Consider the following 18,761-nt stretch of genomic DNA (forward strand, 5'->3'; position numbering starts at 1 on the left):
GATTCGTTTCTCGGCATGATGAGCAGGATAATGTTTTGGCAAGACGGATGAAGTAGATAAGTTTTTGGTGATTAATTTCTGACGCGAGGTGGCTTTGGGTGATTTTTGGTGCATTAGGTTTGTATTGGACTTATTTTTGTTTGTTTAATGTTTATGATTTTCATTTAATGGTTTATAAGGTAATAATTGTCTCACTCCACTTTCTTCAAGTATTTCTCTCTTTTCAGGTAAGTTATCTTTTTATCTCTTTACACTAAACACTTTAGGTTAAACTTCTTTTAAGTTATGTGTTCTATCCTTTTGTGTTTTTCTTTTAGATTAGGTGAGTTTTATCTTTTCTTTTCAGGTTATGAGAACTTTCCTTTTCAGGTTATGTTAACTTTTTTCACGTTAAATGCATTTTTTTACTTTTTTAGGTTATGCAAAATTTTTACTTTTTCTCTTTTCAGGTTATGTAAGTTTTTACTTTTTAGGTTATGCCAAAGTTTTACTTTTCTCTTTTCAGGTTATGCAAATTTTTACTTTTTTTCTTTTTAGGTTATGTGAATTTTTTTCCTTTTTATGTTATGCAACATTTTTTTACCTTTTCTCTTTTCAGGCTATGTAATTTTTTTTTGTCTCATTCCAGTTTACACAATTTTTTCCTTTACTTTTTCTCTGTTTCGTTCTGTTTTTGAACTTTTCACCACATGTTTGCTGGGATGTATTGATTCGGTGTAAGATATGTGTGTGTAGAGCAACTGACCACACTTTACATGTAAAGCCTGCGTAACCCAGCACACTTTTTATCACTGTTTTGTTTGTATATTATCACCGATTTAATAACAATTATTTTTGGAATATATGGCTGAAGGCAACATACTTTAAAATGTAATTTAACTTTAATAATTTAAAATGTAGTTGTGACTTTTCCATCAATCTTTTCTTTTCGATTAATGTATGCGAACGGTATGTTTTTTTTTCTTCTTTCAGAGTACAAATCGATATCATATTAATGAAACACAAATCGGTGTAAGTTTCTTGAACTTTCTCACAAAATTTAACTTTTTCTTTGCCATTTAGTAGGTCATAAACTGGTATTTATGATTTAATACTTTTTTCTTTCTTTTCAGGATATTTGGCGCGTTTACCACTGACGAAACGGTGATTGACTTTTTTTTCTTTTCGAAATATTTTTATCTCTTTCTTTCTTGCAGATTTTACTACATGGTTTAATATTGACAAACGGTAAGTATATTTTTGCGTAAGTATTTGTATTTTTCTGTTTCCTTTCTTTTGCGAATTACACTTTTTACAACCTTTCTTAGATTTTTCTAGAATTTTAGCATTTTTCCACTCATTTCAGCGAATGATATTTGTTTCTTCTTTTCAGGTTATATTATTTTTTTCTTTCAGGTTTTTCTATGTTTCCTTTTCAGGTTTTATTTATTTTCTTTTACAGGTTAACATTGACTAATTATTCTTTGCCGGTTTAATTTATTTTCTTATTTAGATTTATTTTAATTTTTTTTCTTTCAGGTTTTAATTATTTTTCCTGCTTTTTCTTGAATTTTCATTTATAGTTAATATATTCTTCTAATAAATTCACTTTGATATTTTAACTTTGTTAGCACTGTTCTTTCTTTTTTTTTCACGTACACCAACTTTTTCCTTATTCATCACCACCACCTTACCTCGTTACGCGTCCAAAAAACTGAATTCAAAGAGAGAGCGAGCTTGGGATTTTGCCGCTTTTATAGCTGCTGTTGTTTGGTATTCCTTTTTGAAGGATACCGTTATAATTTTGTCTATTTTATTTAAGCTCCTCCCATTCAGTGTTGCATTTTTGATTGATCGATGTGTCGTTGCCATATCGTTTGGCCGCCGCCATAATTTTCTTGCCGCCGTTGGTCATACGTTGTACGCTGTGTATTACGGCGTTTACACGTCACACCATCAAATCCCCATCCAAAACTTCAAAGACATAAATACAACAAGATCAGACATTTTTTTTGCTATCATTCTTCAGTGAATGGCTTTTGAATTTAACATAATGTTGTATTACGATATGGTGATATAACATTTTTTTCTTTTATACATTTTTACGTATTTATCAGAATTACCGATCCAATTGAAATGGAATTATTCTTGAATAGATCCTTCATAAATTCGTGTCTGATACCATTACATGAAATGTTCCTCCTTGGTTGCGATTTTGAATTAACTGCAACCTGTTAAGGGTAATGTTTTGTATACAAAGTTTCGTAAACATTTTTTGTTGCATGCATTTTGTCTAGTCTTAAGGCCTGCGTACATAAGCTGCTCTGCCTGATTGCCTTGCTTTGCTGCTTCAATAAAAAATAAAAGAACAAAGAAGGCCGACCCAATTTCTAACTGATGGCAACCCAGTTCGAAATTTCGTCTTTATTCTATTATTTTTATTACGTCAGAAATGAAGCAGGTAAGCAAGGCAATCAGGCAAAGCAGCTTATGTAGCGAGGCCTTTAAGGCCTGCGTACATAAGCTGCTTTGCCTGATTGCCTTGCTTTGCTGCTTCAATAAAAAAATAAAAGAACAAAGAAGGCCGACCCAATTTCCAACTGATGGCAACCCAGTTCGAAATTTCGTCTTTATTCTATTATTTTTATTACGTCAGAAATGAAGCAGGTAAGCAAGGCAATCAGGCAAAGCAGCTTATGTACGCAGGCCTTTAGTTGTATTTATGTCTTTGAAAACTTTTAATATTATCAACAAACTTCTTTGTGTTTATTTCAGCTCTAGTCCATATTTTGTTGTATTCAAGTATTTGAATAACAACAAAATGTTTTACAGTGGATATGAAATTGATTAGTTGCGGGCGGAGGGTGAGGAATACTATAGTTTCAGTTGTCACCAAACAACTTCATCAGTTCCCTTTTCCGCCGACTCTGTATCGATAAACAGGTCAATAAGCCCATCCAGCAAATTAAACAAAATGAGAAAATTGCTGTATGGCCCTAAAGCTGATTACCCTACAATTTGAGTCGAACTAAAGAATTTCATATCCACCACTGTTTTTATGTCGTCTTTGCTTTGCAAAGAATGCGAACATATGAGTGTTGCTTCAATAAGCGGGGTAAAACAACGAGAAAGTTGTTGTTTTTGCATTACGCATTGATCAACAAGGCCGTGCTGATGCCTATTATTGTTGTTGGCGTTTTTTATTGTTGGACTGCAGAATTTTACATCTTTGTGTTTATTTCAGCTCTAGTCCATATTTTGTTGTATTCAAGTATTTGAATAACAACAAAATGTTTTACAGTGGATATGAAATTGATTAGTTGCGGGCGGAGGGTGAGGAATACTATAGTTTCAGTTGTCACCAAACAACTTCATCAGTTCCCTTTTCCGCCGACTCTGTATCGATAAACAGGTCAATAAGCCCATCCAGCAAATTAAACAAAATGAGAAAATTGCTGTATGGCCCTAAAGCTGATTACCCTACAATTTGAGTCGAACTAAAGAATTTCATATCCACCACTGTTTTTATGTCGTCTTTGCTTTGCAAAGAATGCGAACATATGAGTGTTGCTTCAATAAGCGGGGTAAAACAACGAGAAAGTTGTTGTTTTTGCATTACGCATTGATCAACAAGGCCGTGCTGATGCCTATTATTGTTGTTGGCGTTTTTTATTGTTGGACTGCAGAATTTTACATCTTTGTGTTTATTTCAGCTCTAGTCCATATTTTGTTGTATTCAAGTATTTGAATAACAACAAAATGTTTTACAGTGGATATGAAATTGATTAGTTGCGGGCGGAGGGTGAGGAATACTATAGTTTCAGTTGTCACCAAACAACTTCATCAGTTCCCTTTTCCGCCGACTCTGTATCGATAAACAGGTCAATAAGCCCATCCAGCAAATTAAACAAAATGAGAAAATTGCTGTATGGCCCTAAAGCTGATTACCCTACAATTTGAGTCGAACTAAAGTTTCATAAATTTCATAAAATTTCATATCCACTGTAAAACATTTTGTTGTTATTCAAATACTTGAATACAACAAAATATGGACTAGAGCTGAAATAAACACAAAGATGTAAAATTCTGCAGTCCAACAATAAAAAACGCCAACAACAATAATAGGCATCAGCACGGCCTTGTTGATCAATGCGTAATGCAAAAACAACAACTTTCTCGTTGTTTTACCCCGCTTATTGAAGCAACACTCATATGTTCGCATTCTTTGCAAAGCAAAGACGACATAAAAACAGTGGTGGATATGAAATTCTTTAGTTCGACTCAAATTGTAGGGTAATCAGCTTTAGGGCCATACAGCAATTTTCTCATTTTGTTTAATTTGCTGGATGGGCTTATTGACCTGTTTATCGATACAGAGTCGGCGGAAAAGGGAACTGATGAAGTTGTTTGGTGACAACTGAAACTATAGTATTCCTCACCCTCCGCCCGCAACTAATCAATTTCATATCCACTGTAAAACATTTTGTTGTTATTCAAATACTTGAATACAACAAAATATGGACTAGAGCTGAAATAAACACAAAGATGTAAAATTCTGCAGTCCAACAATAAAAAACGCCAACAATTATCAACAAACTTTTCAGAAAATGTTATTTTAAATGTCGTCTAATTTTCATATGATTATCGCTTTAGATTACATGGGAATTATTTATCATATTTAAAGAGCTATAACTTCATTATGGATGCACGCGTATCAACGCGTTAGAAGAACTGTGTGTGTTATTTGACTGGGATTTGAAAATTAGATTTTTGTGTTGTGTAGATAGAAGTGTTTACCGTTCACTGCGTGAGCTGAAGGTAAACCGACGACAAATTTAGGCGAGTGAAAAGAACCAACTAGAGTTGTACAATCTAGTTCATTTGAAAGATCTAGTTCAATAGTTCAGCTCTTTTAACTGAACTAGTTCAGTAATCTAGTTCATAGTTCACTATCCAGTTCATTCGGATCATAATCGGTCAATCAAACGCACACATACACCAAATACAGTCGAACCTCGATTATCCGTGAATCGATTATCCGGGAACCTCCATTATTCGGGATAGAATAGAAATGTCGTTGTTTCGATTGCCTCTATTATCCATTATTAACTCCATTATCGGGGATTAAAGGCACACCTTTCAATTAATTTGATTAAGAAATTCTCCTGTTTTACACAATTTGTGTATTTATGCGATCACAAAAACAAGTAAGCAAGACAAGCATAAATTGAAAGATTTTTATGCAGATGTAATAAATTCTTGTATTCTTAATTTTATTTCATTTCTTTCCTTAAACCAATATAATAAAAATAGCACAGTTAAATATTATTGTGCAAATGTGTACGATATTATTCCATTTTTACTAAGAAATGTGTTCAAAAGCCGCATAAAACGCGTTGACTCCATTATCCGTGAAAATCGATTATCCGTAATGCCTCCGGTCCCGACCATCACCATTTATAAAGAAAGATTAAGTTGGTATTAATTTAAGAAAACACGTCCTTCATTAGGTGGCTGGCAAAAATCTTATGTTGTGTGTGTGTAGAAACTGTCAATGCGAAAAAGCTTTGCGCGTGTTTTCTTTTTATTTATTTTTTCTATCCAGAACAAGGCACATACAATATGGAAATATGTGGAATTTGTTGTGTTTTTGAAGAAATCTTCACTTTCGAACAGCTATTCATTGTACCTTGATCCAAAACGTAAACAAACTCATCACATTACGAAGGCATCACTTATGGGTACTTTACACGATATGTATTTTACATATGGGTTGTCACTTTGCGTATACATTTTGTATATAAAAAGGGACAACCCATATGTAAGATACATATCGTGTAAAGTACCCATTAACACTGACGACGGCGTAACTTTATGCATATGTGAACGACATGTTGAACTAGATTGTGAATCGCTCGTTCGTTGATCGTACGGTCGCCGACTGATTATAGTTCAGTGAACTATTGAACTATAATGAACTATATCGATTGATCTAGTTCATACGCTCTATTCAATGAATCGTTCAATTGAACTAGTTCGTTCGTGAACTATACAACTCTAGAACCAACATGATTGCTGGCTTCCGATTGGCTGATACGTTGATTTTGACATTTCTTACAGATTTGTTGACGTTTCTGCCATTTTTCATTTCCCGTAATTTTTGAACAAATGCATATGTGAAACCCATGGTAGAACAAGAAAAGGTAGCAGCAATACCCAGCTGACTGAACTGGGTTGTAGTGTTAGTGTCAAATTCCATTCGACATTTTATGTATTTATTTCTATGTTCGATGTATATTAGGGATATATATTTTTGAAGAACAAATTTATTCATCAGAAAAAAAACTATTTCCCATAAAGACGGCTTCATATCATTGACATGTAACCTCCTCCAGGTCCGAACGACATGCCGCACACTAAAACACCGCTTATAGAGGCGGTACAATATTTGTTAATATGTGTGGTATTTTCTTAAACTTGAAAAGAATGAAGCCCTAATAAACATGTGCTTTTTTGTTTTCAAAAGCAAATGATTGAAACATCTTCTCTTTTTTCAATGAATTACCAGCGACCCGAAACATTTTTGCAAGTATTCTACTTTCTGCGAGAAATTATGCATTTAGTGGAATGATATGGAAACATTCAAATTGAAAATCTAACGAGTTTTCATTCATGTTTTCCAAAATATTCAATCAAATGTGAAAAATTATTAGTTTTTTAAATTCCAATAATTTATAGACATTTCCTTGTTTTGTTTACATTTACGTTGACACTAAGGTTTACAAACAAAAACAAATTCCTTTGTGGTTGTTGTTCGAGTTGTATTTGTTGTAGTATTAACTTTACCTTGTATTTGTTCTACCATGTGTGAAACCCATTATTGACAATTTGCTCTTTAGCTATTTTATATTAAAAAGGACTGCGAAGAAGCTCATGTACCGGATCGTGATGTGTACGCGATTCCCACGATGGATGACCTATCCCTAAGTTGGGGAGGGTGTCGTTGTGAACGTTCAAAAATTATAGTAGACATGTTCGTGGTAACCCATGGTACAATATCTATATCTATATATATAGTAGTGAGGAGAGTGACTGACTGACTGATTGACTGATTCATCAACGCCCAGACGAAACGGCTGAAGCTTGAAACTTGAAATTTTTAGTGTGGGTTGCTGTTGGTGTGTAGAGGTGAGATAACGCTGGATTTTTCGAAATTCGAGCTGGAAGGGTACGAAAAGTACCAAAAGGTACTAAATATGGTACCCTTTGTATTACGCGAACGCGTAGAGCTAGAACTCTGAAATTTCGAACGTGGGTCCCTATTTATGTGTACGATAGATGCACCAAAGGGTTTTTGGAAAATCGTACTATAAGCGTACGAAAAGTACTGAAATGTACTAATTTTGGTACCATTAGGTATCATGTGAACGGATAGAGCTAAAAGCTTGAAATTTGGAATGATAATTAAGGTTGCGAACTAACGATTATATAAGGAGTTGTTTTCTGGTTGTGAACTCATGTGTACGAAATGTACTAAATGGTACTAAATTTGGTACAATTTCGATTGTGGGTGTACGAATAAAGCTGGAATCATGAAACTGGAATTTAAGATTACTGCAGGAATGTAGTCTTGAGATATGGAGATACTTTTGGAAATGGATACTTATGTGTACTAAATGGTACTAAATTTAGTACAATTTGGATTTTAGGTGAACGAATGGAGCTGGAATCCTGAAATATGGAATTAAGATTATTGTTGGAGTTTAGGATTGGAATATGGAGGCAGTTTTGGAAAATCGTACTTATGTGTACGAAAAGTACTAAATGGTACTAAATTTGGATTTGAGTGAACGAATAGAGCTGGAATCGTTAAATTTAGAACTATGATTACTTTTGGAGTGTAGGATTGAGATATGGAAATAGTTTTGGAAATGGGAACTTATGTGTACTAAATGGTACTCAATTTAGTACAATTTGGATTTGTGTGAAAGGATAGAGCCGGAATCCTGAAATTTGAAATTAGGGTCAATTGTGGAGAGTAACAAAGAAAGGTTTTTGGAAACTCGAACTATAAGTGCACGAAGAGTACTAAATGGTACTAAATTTAGTACAATTTGGATTTGGGTGAACGGATAGAGCTGGAATACAAACATTTGGAATGAGGGTCACTGATGAAGAGTAACAATGAAAGGTTTTTGGAAATTCGAACTATAAGGGTACGAAAAGTACTAAATGGTACTAAATTTAGTACAATTTTGATTTGGGTGAACGGATTGAGCTGGAATACAGACATTTGGAATGAGGGTCACTGATGAAGAGTAACAATAAAAGGTTTTTATAAATTCGAGCTATAAGTGCACAAAAAGTACTAAATGGTACTAAATTTAGTACAATATGGATTTGGGTGAACGGATTGAGCTGGAATACTGAAATTTGTAATGGGGGTCACTGATGGAGAGTAACAAAGAAAAGTTTTTTGAAATTCGAACTATACGTGGACGAAAAGTACTAAATTGTACTAAATTTAGTACAATTTGGATTTGGGTGAACGGATAGAGCTGGAATCCTGAAATTTGGAATGAGGATCACTGATGAAGAGTAAAAATGAAAGGTTTTTGGAATTTGAAATATAAGTGTACGAAAAGTATTAAATGGTACTAAATTTTTTACAATTTGGGTTTGGGTGAACGAATAGAGCTGAAATTTGGAATGAAGGTCACTGATGGAGAGTAAAAAAGAAAGGTTTTTGGAAATTCGAATTAAAAGTATACGAAAAGTACTAAATGGTACTAAATATAGTACAATTTGGATATGGGTTAACGAATAGGGCCGGAATCCTGAAATGTGGAATGGGGGTCACTGATGAAGAGTAAGAAAGATGTACCAAAGGTCGAAAAGTCCTAAATGGTAGTGAGTTTAGAATGATTTGGATTTGAAGAGCTGGAATCCTGAAATTTGGAATTAAGATTACTGTTGGAGATATGGGGGTAGCTTTGGAAAATCGTACTAATGGGCACGAAGCAGTACTAAATGGTACGGAATTCGCTAAAATTTGTATTTGCGTGAACAGATTACTGTTGGAGTATAGGATTGAGGTAGTTTTGGAAATTCGTACTTATGGAAAAGTGCTAAATGGAACTACATTGGCTATAATTTGGGTTTAGGTCAACGGATAGAGCTAAGATAAAAAGGACATTTTGGAAAATCGTGTACGAAAAGTGCTAAATGGTACAAAATTTGGTACCTTTTGGTATTTGCTATATGGTATAGAATTTTGTACAATTTGTGATTTTGTAAAGGTTAGAACTGGAATTTTAAAATTCGGTATTAGATTAGCAATTAGTGTTTTGAGTGGAGGTAGAGAGGAGGTTTTGAAAATTCGTACTTATTTATACAAAAAGTACTAAATAGTACTATAATGGGTTTCTGGGAAACAGATAAAGCTGGAAAAGTGAATTGGGGTTAGGATATATGTTGAATACAAGGAAGCAATTTTTTGAAACGTATACCTATGTGTACGAAAAGTTGGGTAACATGTTGGTACCAAAACCATTTTGGTATTGGGTAAACAGTTAAGGTACATAATTTGGTGTTGGGTGTAGGAACAAAGCTGGGATTATATAATTTGGAAATACGCTATTTGTACAAAAAATACGATATGGAAAAGTATTTGTTATGAAGATCACTCTAAAATTTGAGACAATGTTCTGAGTTTGAAAAATTGTACTGAATATTGTTCCAATGATTTGATGTTAACGCCAAGGCGGTTCTAAATAATATACTGAAATTAAGTAGTCAAACGTTAAGTATCTTTTCAAATAATGTTTTTTGTTCTTACTGCTTTGGTATGTTAATTTGAAAACGTGGTCCAATGTGACAATTTTGTTAACTAGAAGTTATTTACCCCCTGATAATAAAAAAGCCTAAATTGAAATGCCTCCAAAAAATTTTCCGTTATATACGGTTGACATACCCGTGCACATTAAGTACAATTTTTTGTAAAAACAATTTCTAACCTTTCATGCCACAAATTTCGAATTTCGGTTGGAAAATGTGCAGAAGATCTTCAAAATACTCTTAATCTTCAAAATAAACGTGGATTGAAGTGGACATTTTTTAAATTAAATTTTTATATCCTCTGAGTATTCAAGGTCCATATTTAAAGAAAATATAGATTTGTTCTTCTTTTAAAATACACTAAGTCGAGAGGTACCATTATATGGGGATATACGAAAACGTTTATTTTTATGGCCATATTGAATGCCGAAAATTTAAAGGACATATTCGGGTTCTGGGCGAAACCGCTAAAGCTAGAACCTTGAATTGTGAATGTGCGTTATTGTTGTTGTGAAGTGGTGAGATAAATTTTAGTGTTTGGAAATTCGTACTGGAAGGGAATGCTGTGTTAGTGAAGGGGTAAAACCAGGAGTCAAATCTGAAATTTGCAATATGATACGTAGTTATAAAAAATATGGTAGCTGTGTAGGGATGCGATACGGCAGATTTTTTTTAATTCTGAATACAATCGAAAAAATATTGGTAATAAAAATAGGTCTTAGTACCATTCCCGTATTAAATATTGTTTATATATATTTTGTTCCCATTCCGCATACGAAGTAGCGGGCATTTGCTAGTGTACTTATAAAAGAGTTGAGTAATGATGACTGACTGACTCACTGACTGATAATCAACGCCCAGACTAAACGGCCAAAGCTAGAATCTTGAAATTTTGGGTGAGGGTCACTCTTGGTCCGAAGGTGTCAGATAAGGCTGGATTTTTGGAAATTCGAACTAGAACGGTACGAAAAGTACTAAAAGGTACTAAATATGGTACCCTTTGTATTAGACAAACGCGAAGAGCTAGAATTCCGAAATTTGGAATGAGGGTCACTGATGGAGAGCTAGAAAGGTGTACCAAAGGGTTTTTGGAAATTCGAACTAAAAGTGTACGAAAAGTACTAAAAGTTACTAAATTTTGTACCATTTGGTATTATGTGAACGGATAGAGCTAAAATCTTGAAATTTGGAATGAAAATCAAGGTTTAGAAGATGGGTTGATATAAGGAGGTGGTTTTGGAAATGTGTACTCATGTGTACGTACCATTCGTAAATGGTACTAAATTTGGTACAATTTGAATTTGGGCGAACCGATAAAGTTGGAATTCTGAAATTTGGAATTACTATTACTGTTGATGTGTAGGTTTGAGATATGGAGGTAGTTTTCGAAATTCGTACATATGGATACGAAAGGTACTAAATAGTACCAAATAAGGTCCAATTTGGATTTGGGGGCACAGATGGAGCTGGAATCCTGAAATTTAGAATTAGGATTGCTGTTGGAGTGTAGGATAGAGGTATTTTGGAAATTCATACTTTTGGGTACGAAAAGTACTAAATGGTACCAAATTTGGTACAATATAAATTTAAGTGATCGGATTGAGCTGGAATAGTGAAATTTGGAATTAAGATTACTATTGGCGTGTGGGATTGGGATACTTTTGGAAATTCGTACTTATGGCAAGGAAAGGTACTAAATTCGTACTTGTGGGTACAAAACGTAATGAGTGGTACTAAATTTGGTACAATAGGGATTTGGGTGAACGGATCGAGCTGGAAACCTGAAATGTGGAATTGAGATTACAGTTGGAGTGTAGGATTGGGGAAGTTTCGGAAATTCGTACTTATGTATATGAAAACTACTAAATGGTACTAAATTTGGTACAATGGGGATTTGGGTGAAAGAAAAGAGCTGGAATCTTCAATTTTCGAATTAAGAATCATGTTGGAGTGTAAGATTGAGATAAGTTTGGAAATTCGTACTTATGGGTGGTAAAAGTACTAAATAGTACTATATTTAGTACAATTTGGATTTGGACGAACAGGAAGAGTTGGAATTGTGAAATTTGGAATTAAGATTATTGTTGGAGAGTAGAATTGAGGTGGCTTTGGAAATTCGTGTTTATGTGTACGAAACGTACTAAATTTGGTACAATTCTGATTTCGGAAAATGGATGGAGCTGGAATCCTCAAATTTGGAAAAAAGATTACTGTTGGAGTGTAGGATTGAGGTAGTTTTGGAAATTCGTACTAAACGGTACTAAATTTGGTACAGTTGAGATTTGGGTTAACATATAGAGCTGGAATCCTGAAATTTGATATTACAATTACTGTTGGAGAATAGGAATGAATGGTAGTTTTGGAAATTTGTGTTTATGGGAACAAAGAGTACAAAATGGTACTAAATTTGGTTGGGTACAATTTGGATTTAAGTGAATAGATAGAGCTGGACTCCTGAAATTCGGAATTAAGTTCACTGTTGAAGTGTTTGTATGACTGAGGGAGTTGTGGAAATGCATACTTTGGTACAATTTGGATTTTAGTAAACGGATAGAGTTGGAATTAAGATTACTGTTGGAGTGTAGGATTGAGGAAGTTTTGGAAATTCGTACTTATGGGTAAGAGAAGTACTAAATGGTACTAAATATGGTACAATATGGATTTGGGGTGAACGGATAGAGGTAGAATCCTGAAATTTGGAATTAATGTTGTTGTGATTTATTGTTGACCTGTTATATGGTAATTTATATTTGATGTATATTTCGCCTAAAGGTCAGTGAAGAGATGTTGTTTATGTTTAGTTTTAAATTTTTATTTTTATTCCAATATTTCAGTTGAGTTCGTTAATTAATATTACTCTAGAAGTGTAGGATTCAGGTAGTTTTGGAAAGTCATACAATTTGGATTGGGGTGAATTAATAGAGCTGGCATCCTGAAATTTGGAATTACGATTACAGTCGAAGGTTAGGATTCAGGTAGTTTTGAAAAATCATACTTATGGTTACGAAAAGTACTAATTTTGCTGCAATATGGATTTAGGTGAACGGATAGCGGTAGAATCCTGCAATTTGAAATTATGATTATTGTAGGCCTGTTGAATTGAGGAAGGAAAATTTGGTACAATTTGGATTTGGTTTAACGGATAGGGCTGGAGTCCTGAAATTCGGAATTAAGATTACTGTTAAAGTGAAGGATTAAGGTAGTTTTCGAAAACCTTACATATGGGTACGAAATGGTACTAAGTTTGGTACAATTTGGAATTGCACGAACGGATACAGCTGGAATCTTGAGATTTGGAATTACGATTACTGTTATCATTTTGTATTAATGTCAGTGTAGGGTTGAGATATGTCGTCGAAATACGTACCATAAGTATACGAACAGTACTTAATGATACTTAATTTGTTGTTGGGTGTAGGGACAGTGCGGGAATCTGTATTTTTTGGATTTAAGGTGAGTATTGGTGTGCAACGGTCTCGCTGTTAATGTGTAAGGGTGATATACGGCTGATATTTTTGAAAACCGAACTAAAGGAGTACGAACAGTACTAAAATAAAAATAAATATTGATTAAAACTGGTATTAGTGCAACAAAATTTTCAGTGTTCGCCATTTCCATGTAATATATTGTTTTTTTGTGTTTCTGGGTGCCACCGTGGTGCAATGGTATGCACGCCCGCCTTGCACGCTGAAGGTCTGTGTTCGATTCCCCGGCCAGGCAACATCAAACATTTTTTAGCGGTGGCAAAATCCCCCCAGTAATGTTGGCGACATTTCCTGAGTATATCAGCCATGTAAAAATTCTCTACAAAGAGGTGTCTTAAGACACGCCGTTCGAACTCGGCGATAAACAGTAGGTCCCATATCATTGAGCTAATTTGAATCGGGGTGCACTCATTGATATGAGAGAAGTCTCCCTTGTCGCTTCAGGGATGTTTGTGGAACAATTATTATTATATATTTATTTGTGTTTTATATCCTTTCCGCATACGAAGTAGCGGGCACTTTGCTAGTAATAAATAAAAAAACGAAATATATTTTCTAATAATTTTATTCAGCTAAAACATTTTTTGAAAATTTATAGAAAAATTAATTTGACAAAATGTCTTTTAATAGTTTAAAACCTTAACTATAACTAAAAAGTGTTAAAATATACATAAAAACATCAATATTGAACACTTTCGAATAAATTCGCAAAGTGGACATAACAAAGAAGAATAAGAAATAGACATTTTTAATACTACAAGTTTAACAACAACAATTAGGTTTAAGCGAAATATATAATGATCCGTATTATGTTAAGTGGTTTGTTGCGACAGCTTTGAATTGCTGAATGAAAATACTTTTAGAATTTTTTTCATCTTTCCCTTTTTTTTCTTTTCGCTAGATGTAGATATGTTGGACATACTGGCGGTATTATTATGGTCATATGTCGTATGTAATTGTCCAGTTGAATGGGCGTTGCGTAATTTCGAAGATTCATTCAATAAGTTAGTACTTTTCTTGTGACGCAGCGTAAATGCCCGAGATTTAGGTCGTTCTTGTTTCTTTGCACTTAGATTGCTATCTGCATTTAAAGTTACTTCTCCGTTGATACTAATACTTGGTATAACCGTTGGTGGGGAAGGCAATCTGCGGACTTCCTGAGGTCCTGTTAATACCGGTCGATTTGATGTTAGCGGTGTACTGCTGCAAAAATAAAACGAATTAAATGTAAACAGTTTTGTAGACTTTGGAATATCTTGAAGTTATAAGCGACCATTAAATAAATGCAATATCGATAAAATCTGACTAAAAAAGGTTTAAAATGTGTACTTTGTTAAGAAAAGCATAATGTTTTGTTCCAATATCGCGACATAAGGTTATGTTAAATTCCAACGCCACCTAACGAGGTATAATAACAATGAAATGTTTCATCTTTCTATATTTATGTCCAAGGCATATAATAGAAGTGACAATTAGCTGCCTTTTTACTTTATTGTAATTTACTGCGTTTTATTTTCAAACTAATGGTGATTACGAATTAACAAAACTATCGATACCTATCGATTTTTATAAATTAAATATCGAAAATATCATATGTTGGGAATGTCGATAGTTTGTCAGCTCTACGATGAACTCCTGTGTACTCGTGTGATTAACCAGAAAAACTGCGATGAAAACATATGACATCTTTTTTATTCGTAGAAGCAAATAATTTCCTTCTATAAAACATATGTATATTTATTTTTTGTCATAGACAAATAAATGTATAGGCGAAGAAATCCTCTCAGTGAGTATGTTTAATATGCACTCAATTTTTAAAATGGCAATAACTATAAAGTTTTAAACTATTTATTCTGGTAAAATACAATAATTGGGTAGTCTTTGGCCGGATCTCATATAAAAATATAGAGCAACATCTTGCAATTAACCCGCAAAAATTGTCTTCGAAAAATGTTGAGTTATTTGGGTTGAGTCACAACGCCGAGCATAATGGCTATATTACACCATATATTTTTCACATGTATGACATCAGCAGGGGCTGCATTCTTGTTCTATGAAAATTTGAAATGAAAAATATTTCCTTTATAATTTTTTTTCATTTGACAGTTTTCTCCTTTATAAAAGTTTTCATTTCACATTTTCATAGAAACAGAATTGAGCCCCTGGTCTGCATATTCATATATCCAAAGTGCCCAAAGTGACAACATACATGTGAAAAAGAATATTGTGCAATATAGCCATAACATGAGTTTTTCTTCGCCTATACATTTATTTGTCTATGGTTTTGTAACATATACATACATATATACAAAAAAAAAATCCTGCCGCGAGCAAAGAATAAACCCAGGGGCCTATTTACGTGATTTGATTCGATGGAGAATTTGCTCGTGAATAAGTTTTCGACACGATAAAAACGGCATGACAAAACTCGATCGAAAACGTTCAAGCAATGTTATCGATTTTTTCGATAGTAACCGGTAATCGTTTTACAACAATTTCATTTGTTTCTTTTATTTCTGTTACAATAACAAAAGAAATTTTAACAATATCGATAGTTGTTAAAAGTTACAGAATAGGCCCCCTTTACTACTTGTTTATTTTACAACAATTTCATTTGTTTGTTTTGTAGTCGTTACAAAAGCAAAAGAAATTTTAACAACTTTTCAATCGATAAAAGTTACAAAATAGGCCTACAGGTAATCTAAAATGAAGGTAGACGCCAAAAAATTTGATTTTTTTAAAACAAAAACTAAAAACCAAAATTAAAAAAAAATTTAAATATTTGTGGAATTTGTTGAATAATACATTGAATAATAATTTCGGAATGAAGTAGTGCTAAGAAAATAATAAAACGATCTATGTTTACAAAACCTTTTTGGCATTGTTGTAACAGATTGCTAATACATACATAATAGATCTCCCTCAAAATAAAAGAGAGAGAACTTGGTGGTTTTTTGCTTAGCCTCTCTGAGAGAGCCTTTCTTTTGGTAAACAACGGCGGACGTATTCTATTAAATGTTGTTCACCTACAAAAAAGGATATTAATATTAAAATTTCTTTGCGGAAATGCTTACTTTTTTAAAATAATTTTTAAAGACTGCAAACAGTAAATTTTGTCTAATGAATGCATAAATTTGTATATATTTTTTTATTCTAATTTTATTACTATTTCTCAAACGAGTGCAAAGGACTTTTCTCAATTTTTCTTGTTATTTTGTGTTAAAAAATATGCTGAGATTTTTTACTAATTTTATTTTTCTTCTACAAACCGACAACAAACAACAATTTTTACATTTTCTACAAAAGACATTAAGAAGTCTTTCATTTTGTTGGTTTACGATAGGCAATTTAGCTTCTAGTAATTTTTAGCAAATTTATGCTCAATAACTCGATAATTTTACTCGATAACGAAAGTTGTCAACCCAACTTTGAGTACTCGGTTCGAAACAACTCGATATCGAATCACATAATTAGGCCCCAGCTAACAATTTTTTCCGATTGCTCTGATTTCCGATTTTTGTAACAGATTGCTAATACATCTACCTTAATAGTTCTCTCTCAAAATAAAAGAGAGAGAATTTGGTGGGTTTTTGCTTAGCCTCTCTGAGAGAGCCTTTCTTTTGGTAAACAACGGCGGACGCATTCTTTTAAATGTTGTTCACCTATAAAAAAGGATATTAATATTAAAATTTGTTTGCGGAAATGCTTACTTTTTTAAATAATTTTTAAAGACTGCAAACAGTAAATTTTGTCTAATGAATGCATAAATTTGTACATATATATTTTTTTGTATTCTAATTTTATTACTATTTCTCAAATGAGTGCATAGGAATTTTCTCAATATTTCTTGTTATTTTGTGTTAAAAAATATGCTGAGATATTTTACTAATTCTATTTATCTTCTACAAACCGACAACAAACAACAATTTTTACATTTTCTACAAAACACATTAAGAAGTCTTTCATTTTGTTGGTTTACGATAGGCAATTTAGCTTCGAGTAATTTCTCGCAAATTTATGCTCAATAACTTGATAATTTTACTCGATAACGAAAGTTGTCATCCCAACTTTGAGTACTCGGTTCGAAACAACTCGATATCGTATCACATAATTAGGCCCCAGCTAACATTTTTTTCTGATTGCTCTGATTTCCGATTTTTGTAACAGATTGCTAATACATCTACCTTAATAGTTCTCTCTCAAAATAAAAGAGAGAGAATTTGGTGGGTTTTTGCTTAGCCTCTCTGAGAGAGCCTTTCTTTTGGTAAACAACGGCGGACGCATTCTATTAAATGTTGTTCACCTATAAAAAAGGATATTAATATTAAAATTTGTTTGCGGAAATGCTTACTTTTTTAAATAATTTTTAAAGACTGCAAACAGTAAATTTTGTCTAATGAATGCATAAATTTGTACATATATATTTTTTTGTATTCTAATTTTATTACTATTTCTCAAATGAGTGCATAGGAATTTTCTCAATATTTCTTGTTATTTTGTGTTAAAAAATATGCTGAGATATTTTACTAATTCTATTTATCTTCTACAAACCGACAACAAACAACAATTTTTACATTTTCTACAAAACACATTAAGATGTCTTTCATTTTGTTGGTTTACGATAGGCAATTTAGCTTCGAGTAATTTCTCGCAAATTTATGCTCAATAACTTGATAATTTTACTCGATAACGAAAGTTGTCATCCCAACTTTGAGTACTCGGTTCGAAACAACTCGATATCGTATCACATAATTAGGCCCCAGCTAACATTTTTTTCTGATTGCTCTGATTTCCGATTTTTGTAACAGATTGCTAATACATCTACCTTAATAGTTCTCTCTCAAAATAAAAGAGAGAGAATTTGGTGGGTTTTTGCTTAGCCTCTCTGAGAGAGCCTTTCTTTTGGTAAACAACGGCGGACGCATTCTATTAAATGTTGTTCACCTATAAAAAAGGATATTAATATTAAAATTTGTTTGCGGAAATGCTTACTTTTTTAAATAATTTTTAAAGACTGCAAACAGTAATTTTTTTCTAATGAATGCATAAATTTGTATATATATATATATATATATATATATTTTTTTTTGTATTCTAATTTTATTACTATTTCTCTATATGTATATGTCATATGACATGAAATTTTCCATCGTTAAATATTCACTAATATGTGGAATATTGGAGATTTTCCTTACGTCATTTATTCTGTGCGTCCACCCCAACAAAAATATAAAAAATACGTCTCCACATTGCCTCCGTGGGTAGGTATGGAATGTTTTTATTTCGTGTCATATGACATTGATATATAGTGTAAACTACCTCTTAATAATATAAATGCAACATAAATAATTGAAGCTAGTGTTGATAGCTTCAAGATACACGTGCACATTGTTCTACTATTAATCACAAAATGATAACATGAAAAATCATTAGATCGTTTGAAATTAGAATCTTCCATAA

General features: G+C 32.9%; 1 protein-coding gene across 2 annotated transcripts in view; it reads right to left on the reverse strand.

Annotated features, from left to right (window-relative positions):
- Positions 1-13,850: 13,850 nt before the first annotated feature.
- Myd88 (myeloid differentiation primary response protein MyD88) overlaps positions 13,851-18,761 on the reverse strand; it is a 159,504-nt gene continuing 154,593 nt past the window's right edge. The window contains exon 6 of one of the 2 annotated variants that reach the window (XM_073992675.1): positions 13,851-14,504. In XM_073992675.1, the coding sequence (XP_073848776.1) occupies positions 14,114-14,504 (391 nt within the window). In that variant the 3' untranslated portion in view covers positions 13,851-14,113. The remainder of the gene's footprint in view (positions 14,505-18,761) is intronic. The other variant, XM_073992676.1, reaches the window with a different exon arrangement.

The sequence above is a fragment of the Musca autumnalis genome, unplaced genomic scaffold (assembly GCF_047663935.1).
Source record: "Musca autumnalis isolate F117 unplaced genomic scaffold, ASM4766393v1 scaffold_5, whole genome shotgun sequence".
In the NCBI taxonomy this organism is placed as follows: domain Eukaryota; kingdom Metazoa; phylum Arthropoda; class Insecta; order Diptera; family Muscidae; genus Musca; species Musca autumnalis.